We start from the raw sequence: 11,999 nt of genomic DNA, 5'->3' as shown, positions 1-11,999 counted from the left end.
AAAAAGAAAACAACTATCATGGAGAGAAAGGCAGCACAATGTTCATCACCTGATGTCAATAGCTAGCACACTGCTTTCCAGTAGATAAATTCATAACAAAAGAGATTGTCATGATAGCATGTCCCATTTATGCCTGTAGCAGTATATTGTCTATAGTATTTCAATAAATATCTAGGACCAATTTGAACATTACCAAAAAGGGAAATCTATTTTAATATTTATTTTATTAAGAACCATTTATGAAATGACATAAACACCTTTAACCCAAAAACAAAATGCAATTTAAAAACCAAATCATCCAAAAAAACCCGTACCTGTCTAAATTTCCATTCTTGTTCATGCTCCGATTCTCTCTGCTTTAAAGGATCTTTAAAAAGATCCGAATCGATGCGGGAGCTGGGATCGGTGCTGTCTTGCTGTTGTTGCCTTTTCATACAATCGTTTGACATCTGAACTTTATTAATGCGTAAAGCAGCTCTGTTATCTCTGGCTTTTTGCTTTGATAAAAAGAGAAAAAAATGTCCCAGTGTTTTCAAGATACAAAACTGTGTTAAATAGTTGAACTGTCACCCTAAAAAACGTAAAGTCTCTGCTAAAATAAAAAGACCAGGATAGTAACCCACCTTTTCCAAAGTGCATGTTACTACCAGGTAAAGACATTTCTATGTATGTACTTGGATTATGGAAATAAATCCCACTGTAATGAACTATATTTTAATATATTTCAAACAAATCATTAGAACAAATAATTAGCATATCCCTCAATTTAAAGAAGAAAATAACAAACTGATCCTCAAACTAAAACAACTGGAAGTCTGAAACTTACCATCAAGGAAAATTAGCCATTTAAAAAAAAAGTTCTATTATTACTAAATTCGAGGTAAAACAAACCACAGAATTATCCCTTAGCCCTGCTCCACATTAGCTCCTCCCAAAGTTATCATTACAACTGAAAACTGATGTGTAGAAGATCTAGTAGATGAAAATGGCATTTTCTTTTCCCACACCAAGGCTTTACTGTGTGGCTGCAGCTGAAGCTCAGAGAAAATAATTCACTAAGTTGTAAATTCCCTAATATTTTCCAGCTATGGTGATTTCAGAATTCTATATAGGAAGTCTCAACATGTTTCTTCCAAGATGTATAAAGATTCTTTTGTAAATCTCAGACACAAAAAAGAAAACTAATCTCATCTTCAAATGCAGCATTTATCTGTTAAGAGATAAAACATTTTAAGATGAGATAAATTAATATACTTAATTTATCTTAACAACCCTTAAAATACTCTGGTCTGTTTTAAAATAAAAATGTTCTGTTCTTTTGAAAGAAAAGTCAGAAAGATGAGTTAACTTTAAAATAAAGCTAACTGCTCGTTTTCTAGATAGTAACAAGTTAAGTTTAATATTGTGCTTAAAGACATCTAACACATAGGAATTATGTAAATACCACATATGGTGCTCTTTCCTGAGAGCTGGCTTTTCTCCACAACTTGGCAATTTGTTTCACTCGAGTGGTCCAGTCTACAAAAGAACAGAAGACACGTTTTCAGAAACAAGGTGACACAGTGTTGTCATAAAAGCTACTAATAAATTGTTTATCGACAGGTTGATTATCAATCTGAAAATTAGAAATCATCTAAAATTCAAAATGTTTTGAGTTTCAACCTGAAATAACAGCCGGTGATGCATTGTTAGCCTAAACAAAGAACAGTCAAAGCATTATAGAAAATTATCTTTCAGGTTTTATGATCAGGTGTAGATAAAACAAATGAAGATCTTGGTTTGAGTTTGCATTTCAAGTCTAAGATAGTCCCATGACAGGAATGGAAGAAGGGGGTGCTCAGTGGTTAAGATCATTGGTTGCCTTTCCAGAGGACCCAGGTGCCAGTCCTAGTATCCACATGGCGTTCACAACCATCTTTTGGGTTCCATGGAATCCAATACCCTCTTCCAGCCTCTATGGGAACCAGGTATCTTGGGGGTGGGGGGGAACAATCATGACCTCCCACACCTAGCTGATGAGATACTGACAGTTGATGGTTTCTAAGGGAACAAGAATTAATTTTCCTTAAAGGATGTAGAGCATGCTTCAGTGGATGGATCTTATACCCAGGAGCATATAGGCACCATAAACTGGACACTGTGGGTTGTTTTGTTTTGTTTTCAAGAAGGACACAAAGTTGAAAGACGATGAAGGAATGAATCTGGGAAGGGTTGGAGATGAAAGAAATGATAAATATGATAATTAAAACACAATGTAGACTTGAGAAATTCTCAAAGATTTAATTAAACTGACAATCTCACACATTAAAGAAAGTTTTGGGAAATATATAAATGAACACAAGGCCTAGGTTTACTGAGCATTTATGGAATCTGCATCATGAGCAACCAGACAAGATAAACACGTGATGAGAAAAGGACTTTCCAGTGTATTCTTCAAAACAAAGGCATGACATTCAAGAGGAAGAAGTTATTAAGTGTCATAGTACATCCATGACTGACCTGGGTACTCTTCCTTTAAGTTAGGGAAATTAATATTTGTGTAGAGAACTGGTGCTACTGTTGCCATCTCACCAAGAGCCTCCTCCTTCTCCCACTTGAGTGTGCTTCTCTGGGCATTTGACATGGTATCATTTTCTCCTTCCATAGAAGGAGCTGTTGGTGCCCAGGAGCTGTTGGGATCACTTGCAATTGCATTAAATGCTGGACTTTTATCCCTGGAAAAATAACAAAACACTTTCACTTCATAAACAAGGTAACTTTCTACTAATACTGTGTTCAAGTTCTACTCTAGAATTTGAAACAAAATAGCTTTAAATATGCTTGATGATCTTCAGTGAAACTCACAGTAAATATAACAAATACTAATGTCATAAATAATAATTTAAAAGGCTAAGATAGAACAATGGTTAGTATAATTTAAGTTTTCATAGAAAGTAAGATTTTTAAATACCTGACGTCAGTATAAGGGGATTGTGCTATAGCAGGGAAAGTCCCCAATCCACTTCCAGGAGGTAAAGAATTATGTGGAAGATGAGGACTGGGTCCAATAAGGCCATTCATGAGTGGCATCCGGGAAAAAACATCTTAAATGAGGAAAAACAATCATTTAGTTTGTAAAATATTCATAAATGTCAAGTGGCTTAAATACTTGAAATAAAATCTTTTAATACTATTTTAAAGAAGTACTTTTTTCAATATTATACTACAGTATTATTATCTGTATTAAGATTAAAGGGTAATGTGCTTGGTTACAAAATTTTGAAATGTGGTCTCTAAAATTCACATTTCCCTAATTATAGCATATTATATAAATTAGTTTTACAGTTCAACAGCTCTAAGTTTTCATTGCAAGTCTGTAAGTTGTCAGAAGCAGAATTGAGTTCTAATTCAATTTGTAAAATGTAGGTATTCTTATGTAATTGATTGGGATAGTATGTATTTAGTTCTCAGAGATTTTATATATATATATTTCCTGTTAGGCAGTAAATATTCAATACACATTAGCTACAAAAACAATGAATTACTGGTTTGAAATTCAGCTTCTCTTTAAATAGTCACTAGGCAAATGTGAGATTTTCTCATGCTTTCTCACTAACATCAATTGTATCACTAGAATATTTATTATAATCACCCACATGTCTAAACTATTTAAAATAAGTTGCCTTTTCCCAACAAAGGCATGGGAAAAAGTATGCAGGAGTTGGTTGTGTCCTTCTAACACATGGATTCCAGGTACTGAATTCAGACAGTTGGGCTTCATAAGAGCTTACCCACCTAACTGTCTTGGCACACCTTTTAAAAGGCATAAGCTTCAGATAATTAGGGTAAACAAGAGCTGAGTGGTAAAAACATGTTCACCACTGTGGCAATCTATAAGCAACACCTCCTGAAGTCCACCATCATGGGTGTTGTTCCTGTGTGCTAAGTACCATTCTGTCAAGTCTTGCACGTATTAACTCAAGCTTCATAAAATCTTAAAGCACTTAACGTGTTTTTTCATTCAAGAGAAAAGATGTGGAAGTAAAAAAGATTGTAAAGGGTCACATGTGCAAACAGGAATGCATCTCTCCTTCATTATTTGCTTAAATAATTAATTTTTAGACATAGGGACTTGCCACATAGCCCAGACTGCCTAGAACTCATGACAATAGTCTTGCCTCAGCCTTAGAGCATGAAGGCTCATCACACCTGACATACAGTTAAGAAAGTCAATTTCTTCAACTTTACTATACCTATTTAAGTTATACTTAAATTTAAGTTTATTAAAAGAATTGTTTGAGGATGACTTCATGAAAACATCTGAACACTTACCTAACTTTTATCTGAAGAAACATCCACTTACTTTATCTCAAGCTTCTTGAAATTCTCTTTTCTGCTTATTAACTTTCTGTATTACTGTTAACACTACATTGTCTCACTTTTTCTCATTCTAAATAGAAATTAACTTCATATTCTGTCTTTAACCACAAGTCAACATGAGATCTTTATACTCACTCTCTCTCATTTTTACTCTACTTTAAAAAGGGGAAAGATAAGCTGGGAGGTGATGGCACACACCTTTAATTTTAGCATTCAAAGGCAGAAGCAAGTGAATCTCTAAGTTCAAGGACAGCCAGAGCAAGTTCCAGAAGAGCCAGGGTTACACAGGGTGGGTGAGTGGGTAATAAGAAACATTACAATTGTCTAATGTAAATTAGATGGGTTGAGCACACAATTACTTATACCTCAGTAATACTCAGAAATCTATACTCTGCTAGCAATGATTCTCTAAAAAACAAAATCTCATCCTTTCCACAACTATAGTTTGTAACACTAGAAAAATAACATGTATTCTTTCATTTATGGAATTGACAAATTGCAACTCCTTAAGTCAGAAGGAGGTATGTATACTTCGTATATATTAAACTAAAAGCTATGTATGCCTACACACAGGCACTCAAGTATCTACATAGACAGAGGGGTGGAAGGGAAAGGGAGTTATCCCTTTGCACATGGTTTTAATGTTGGGTTATAGATTGTTGATATTGTCTAATTCATTTAATTTTTACTCTTTCTTTCACATCCATTCAATATATTACCAGAATTCTTTTATCCAGGTGTGTTTATATTTGTATAGCTGCACATGTGCATGCATGAATGCATACAAGGGTAAAACAATTCAAACTTGTTGTCCAGTATTTCCCTAATTGCTCTCCACTTCATTTATTGAGGAAGGGTCTTTCCTTGAACCCAGAGTTCAACAATTCTGGCTAGTTAACCAGCCAGCTTCCTCTCTGGACCCCTTAACCCTTGCCCAACCTAGACTTTGCCTGCCAAGGGTGGGCCTGGTGGGCTACCACCTCCCACCAGCTTTTATATATGTAACACAAATGCTTTATACACTGGGCTATCTCTCTAGCCCATTATGATAACTCTTATTTTCAAATTGATCTCCAATATTGATACCAGAACACTATCAAACATGTTAACTTATCACAACATTTCATCAGTATGAGTCTTCATTGGCTCAGAGAAAGCCCGTATGAAAAAGGCTAACTGCCTCTGTCCAGTCTTCATAGATGTCAATAACCTATCACTACTATCTTCCATCTTCTGCTCTAGAAAATATAAAAGAAGTCATTATTGACTACCTGTCACTGTATGCATATATATGTGTATATGTAATTATATATATCATGATCAGACATCACTCTTAAAATTACATCTACCATTATTTCAGATATAAACATTGGAATCTAGATGCTTCATGCAACTCTACTTGAATTATGTTTTTCTGTAAGTCAATTGTATAATTGAAGTCTACAATCGTATATAGGCTACAGGCTCAGGAGGATGATCAACCTTTTATTCATCAACACTGAACTATCTTTTGTTTGTTTATTTGTTTTTTTGAGTTTCTGTGGGTTAACAGCCCTAGCTGTGCTGGAACTTGCTTTGTGTATATACCAGGCTCACCTTGAACTCACAGAGAACTGCCTGCTTCTGGCTCCTGAGTGCTTGGATTAAAGGCATGAACCACCATTACCCCACTATTCTTTCTTTTTAATCATGTTAAATCATTTCCTAAACATGAGATTTCACAGTGAATTAATTTCCATAATAACCAAGGTCTTTAAAAATGAATACATTTGTAACTAATTTGATCTCTAAATCATATATATTCAATTATAAAATACATAAAGAAAATAGATTCAATATATTGAGAAGAAAATACTGAAGAACTCCTAATCATTTAAAAAAGCATGAGTAAACAATTGCAGTAAACCATAATCTTCCTAATCCTGCAACTTTTTAATGCAATTGATTATGCTATGGTGACCCCAATCTTAACATTATTCTCATAGTTATTTCACAGTAGTTATAATTTGCTATTGTTATTAGTCACAATGTAAATATTTTGGAGATAGAGGTTTGCCAAAGGGGATGTGACCCACAGGTTGAAAAATGATTTATGATTTATACAAAGAAACAGTTAAGGCACGAGTTTTATCCAAATGTAAATTCAATATATAATCTGGAAAACCCCAAAGTACATTTACATTTAACACCTAAACTAGTAAAAATTCAAGCATTTCTAGTATTTGTGCTATGTGTATTCAAAAAACAAATATAAAGAGAATTTACTGGCAAATTTAATTACATATGAAAACTGGTACAAGTTTATAAAGATATTATATGACACAATCTAGCACACTAAAGCATTAACATAGGACACTTGTGTTATTCTTTCCAATTATTAAAATATGCACTTGCCAGGCCTGGTAGCATACACTTTTAATCCTAGCACTAGAGAGGCAGGCAGATCTCTGTGAATTCCAGGCCAGCACAGTCTATAGAGCAGGTTCTAGAACAGCTAATGTTACACAGAGAAACCCTGTCTTGGGGAAAATAACAATAACAACAACAACAACAATAAATAAATAAAAAAATGCATTGCCTGTAGAATCCTAAGTTCCTTTCTGGGGAATCTAAATCTCTCTTCCAATATAGTCACATAGATCTTAATTTTTGATCATTGTATTTCAACTTTCCAGAAAGGAAGAAAGAAAAAAAAAAAAAAAAAGCAAAGAACTGATGCCTTGAACCTACATTTACATTGCAAATTGATACTAGTAGATAAAATAAAATTGGGAAAATTTTCAAAAAATATTCACAGGAATTTAAAAATGGACAAAAGCCACTGATTGACTGTGAATATATATGATGAAAAAGATGAGAATACAGCCATTGAAGAGATCACAATCTAAAAAGACAAACTCATCACCTCAGAAAGGTTGTGGCACATGGTACAAATGAAAGCACATGGGGGAAGGTAGGGATACGCATGTTTCAACTCTGAGGAAATAACAATAAAATTGAGAGTCGATTCATTAAGTGCAGTTGTGGGTCACCATGTGAGGATCAGCAGAATGAAAAGTGAGTTAGGGTGAATCTGGGGAAAGAGGAGAGTCCAGGTAGCATTACAATCTCACTACTGAAAATAAAGGAGAAAAAATCTGTTCTAGTTTCAGGATGAATCATGTGAGTATGACAGAGGTAAGTTTGTGTTGTTCAGCACTAAGGAATAGGGCAATGTGTTTGTGTGTATAATAAACAAAGATGCTGAGGTGGAGGAACATATCAATTAGTAAGGGGTTAAGAGCATAAAATTCTGGGAGAGAGTGAGAAGGCTGAGTGGATAGAGGCACTGCTTGTCGCTAAGTCTCACCATCTAAGTTCGACCCCTGGGAACCTATTCCTGCAAGTTGTGCTCTTATCATTCACACATGCACTAGAGTTTATGTACCCACACAGCTATACACACATACACAAAATAAATTAGAAAAAAAAAATTAATGGAACTCCAAACAAAACTGGACCAGCAAGATGATTCAGTTGGTAAAGGCCCTTCTGATCAAGTTGGACAACCTGAGTTCAATCTCTGAGAACAACATGGTGGAAAAAAAGCCTTGATTTCTGCACATTGCCCTCTGACTGTTGAATGCATCACACACACACACACGCAGGCACACATGCAGGCACGCACACACACATGCTTTAGCACTTATATTCTGCAAATTCAATAATAGGTAAATAAATAAAGCTGGGCATTGTGGAGAAGTAGACAGCTCTTAAGGAACACCACCTGAGGGTGTTCTTGTATGCACATATTTATATATACTTGCAAATACACACACAAGTGGAATCATGCTTAGAAAGTAATAGCATACCCTGATTGTGCATTGGTAATAGTTGTGGTGGATGGGGAGGCTGAGGTAATGGAGCTGGCTGAGCGGTGGCAGGACTAAGTACAGCAGTAAACAAGTCTTCAACATCTTTTCCTCTCAGCTCTGGGTAAAATAATTACAGAAATAACATGAAAATTACTAGGGTCATTCATTCAATGGGGAATGCCATTTTTATAAAGTAAAAGAACAGATTACAAACCTGGAATTTTATATAACTTTCCAAGAATTGCTCCTAGAATGGAAAATAGCAATAATTACCTATTCATTATGTAGATATAAAATAGCATTTAATTAGTAGAAAAATTATCAAAACAAATCCAAACTTAAGGATGCATGCAAAAACCTTTGAAAGTTATATTTACTCATGTCTTTTAGAAAGTCTAAAGATGTAGGGCAAATATTTTACCATCTGTGACCATTTTGTCTAGCTCAGGACTGAGGATTCCATCTAGCTGCTCTTCACTTAACGGCCGTGAACTCTGACTGACACTCGGCTGAGGCAAGGAGGAAGCATCACCAGGAATCGGACCAATATCTAAAAGAATAAAATAAATGGAGAGGTGAGTCTAACACAAGCACAACACTGACTTAAAAGAAGCCTATACTTCTGAATTATATTATCAGGATTTTGGAAGTACTTTGGATAGGCTATTACTAAATTTAACTACAATGTATCTATGAATTTATATGACACCTGAAGTTATCTTTTCTTCAAACAAAATATATTTCCTAAGGAACACAACTGATTTCAACTTGGCAACATCTGAAAAACCTAAACTCTATTAAGAATCCTTAAGATGCCATCACATAATAACTGCCATCATCAGGTCAAATGTCAAAGGAATGATAAGTTTCAGCATAAATTAATCCAAAGATGTACACTCAGTATATACCTGAATAATCATCTTTTGTAAATAATTTCAATTATAAATTACTTAAAATATTTTATATAGTTACAATCTGAAAATATAAATTATGTTCATCACCTTATAACATCTAATAGTAGCATATCATCTAATTCTTCATACTTTCTCAATACTATTAGTCTTACATTTTAGTCTGCTTTTATTTAATCTTGTATTAGAAACTATTATTCAGGTAATATTACAAAGTACTATTACATAAGAGGAAAACCATTTATTAAAATTATTAAGGAAGTCATTGAAAGCACTATGCCTTAGCTGTACACAAGAAGGGAGAAGCAAAGTATGGATTAGTGACGCATTAGCACTACTAATAAACAAGCATGCACCTACAGGCTGCTCCAGCTGAGACCACTACTAAGAAAGACTACTTCTAGTCACTGCCATCCATCGCTCAGTTCTTACCAAAAGGGAAGGGTGAGCTCCCAACCTGGAAAGTGCATAAATCAAGACCTACAAGACCCAAACCAAATAAAATGGATGATTACCACAGAAGTGAGAGGGAAAGGAAAACACACAAAAAAAGAGGAGAAAGTGCAGTAAGACTTTTAAGGCAACATGCCTTAAATCTGATGCAATTAGAAAGGTAACAGGAATGAGCCACTCGCTATGTCTCCTCCTAAAGCCAGTTAAGAAAGATCTATTACTGGCTTCTTTGACACAGTGGAAGGGAAAAAAAAAAAAAAAAAAAAAAAAAAAATCGAAGCAAAACATCAAACCCACTTCATTACTGGGAAAAATAAAAGTGTTCCACATCCATACAGCTCTTAAATCACAGAACAGAAATCAGGCAAACAGTATTCGTGTATACCTGAATGATCAACTGATTTTGCAAGATCATCTGAGATTATTCCAAGAATGTCATCATCTGTGTTTAAGACTTCAGAAATATCAGCTAATGGGTCATCAGCAGTACCTAAATATAGTAAGTATATGAAAATTAAGTATTTTCCTAGACACAAAATTCTAAAATGCCCTAAGTATCTAGAATACAGCAGCTGCTGAGGCATCTGGCAGAGTGATAAAAATTTAAGACCATCACTACTTCAAGGAATTAAAAGCAAAGGTATTTATCATTTGATTAATAAAAATTTAGATTTTGTTTTCAAGAATGATGTATATTGACAAAAGAAAAATTGAAGACTATCAAGCAAGTCATTAAGTGGCATAACTAAGAATGACATCTAGAAAATATAGTACAGTTTTTTTAAAAAACATGAAAAATGGACTCAGTATTTTGAAATTTCTAGTAAAATAACAAATCACAAGTCAGGTGTCTACTACTACTACTTGTTTTCATGCTTGTTTGAATACTCATTAATTGTTCACTAAAAGACTGACTGTTTTGATACAAAAGAACTGTGTCTATGGACATTGTCCAAGCTACTCGAACAAGATGGAACTGTTAGTAAATGAGATATTCTCATGGGTCTTACTTTCTCATAAATAACATTGATGTAAAGAAATAACACAGGCTCTAGAGGATCTACTTGAAAGAACAGGCAGAAATGACATTTACTAAATGACTGGCCACAGATAGGTTTTGCTATATTCCATTTTTCAATCTTTAAATTTTGTTAATATAAAAATGATAGTTTTCACTATAACATTTTCATAGAGGTGTATTATGCTTCATTACATTCTCATTTACAGCCCTACTGGCTGGTGAATTCTTTCCCCATCATCTTTCTTATGCTCTCTATGTACATGCATGCACATGTGTATATGCATGTGTATTTATTCAATCTAGTTCCAAGAGAAAACAGGATGTACTTGTTATCTATCCTCCTTGTAGCCACCTCCCCATAGTTTTAGACTCCTTTCTCTTCCTAGACAAATTCCACTCATTTTCATGTCTTATATATACACATCCATTTTCTAGATGTAAATTCTGAATATAAGGAAAAACATGTGACATTTGCTTTTCTCATTCTGAGTGTATTTTGCTTAACATGATTTCCAGTTTCATTCATTTTCCATTATATGTATGTACATTTGTAGGTGCATGTACAATGTTTTCTTATGCAGTCAGGCATCTGATGAAGACAGCCTATTTCCACATATTTGGTATTGTGAGGTTAGAATAAATATAAATACCTGTAGGAACCTGACTTCAGTTCTTTCAGGTACATACTGAGTAATGTCACAGCTGAATCATATACTAGTTTTGAGTTTCTGAATGAACCTCCATAATGATTTCAATAGTAGCTGTACTACTTACTAGTTCCATTCCCACCAGTAGTCCCGAAGAGCTCCATTTCTATGGTATTCTCATCAGCATATGTTGCTGTTTTCTCAATCCAGTCATTCTGAATGGAATGAGGTAGAATCCCAGCATAGTTTCAGTCTGCATTACCCACCCCTCCTCTCAATTCTTGAGACAGGGTTTCACTATGTAGTTTTTGCTATACTGAATTTCCTAAGTAAATCAATCTGCCCTTGAACTCACAGAGATGTACTTGGCTCTACCTCTCCAATGCTGGGTTAAAAGGGTGTGCCATCGTACTCAGCTAATTTGCATTTTCTTGATGACTCATGTTGAATGTTTTTCTTGAATTTATTGAACACGTGATTCTTCTTTTGGAAACTACAAGTTTTTTATGGGGGGGAACGAGTCAGCTTTAAATCTATAAGACACAGAGTTGATTTTCTCTAGATCTGTAGCTATCTCTTCATTCTACTGAATGTTTCCTATCCTGTGTAAGATTTCATAAATCTTAATTATTGTATCTGGAATTATTTTCTATACTACTACAATTATTTCCAAAAAAACCTTGATTTTTGCCTCTTTTATTAGTAGCAGTTTTATTATTAGCAGTTAGTTTCAAGTCTTCAGTAAGTTGCTTGT

General features: G+C 34.4%; 1 protein-coding gene across 10 annotated transcripts in view; it reads right to left on the bottom strand.

Annotated features, from left to right (window-relative positions):
* The window catches only part of Kmt2c (lysine methyltransferase 2C), a 216,371-nt gene that overhangs the window by 45,232 nt on the left and 159,140 nt on the right, over positions 1–11,999 (bottom strand). For 7 of the 10 annotated variants that reach the window (XM_051203215.1, XM_051203205.1, XM_051203208.1 and 4 more), the window contains 9 exons: positions 9,963–10,067; positions 9,557–9,604; positions 8,635–8,763; positions 8,428–8,460; positions 8,211–8,330; positions 2,951–3,083; positions 2,500–2,714; positions 1,445–1,518; positions 315–497 (listed from right to left, as the gene is read on the bottom strand). In XM_051203215.1, the coding sequence (XP_051059172.1) occupies positions 315–497; positions 1,445–1,518; positions 2,500–2,714; positions 2,951–3,083; positions 8,211–8,330; positions 8,428–8,460; positions 8,635–8,763; positions 9,557–9,604; positions 9,963–10,067 (1,040 nt within the window). The remainder of the gene's footprint in view (positions 1–314; positions 498–1,444; positions 1,519–2,499; positions 2,715–2,950; positions 3,084–8,210; positions 8,331–8,427; positions 8,461–8,634; positions 8,764–9,556; positions 9,605–9,962; positions 10,068–11,999) is intronic. The other 3 variants (XM_051203210.1, XM_051203211.1, XM_051203214.1) reach the window with 2 other exon arrangements.

This window comes from Phodopus roborovskii, unplaced genomic scaffold (assembly GCF_943737965.1).
Source record: "Phodopus roborovskii unplaced genomic scaffold, PHOROB, whole genome shotgun sequence".
In the NCBI taxonomy this organism is placed as follows: domain Eukaryota; kingdom Metazoa; phylum Chordata; class Mammalia; order Rodentia; family Cricetidae; genus Phodopus; species Phodopus roborovskii.
Note: the sequence above shows the minus strand (reverse complement) of the source record. Positions and strands in the feature narration are given on the sequence as shown.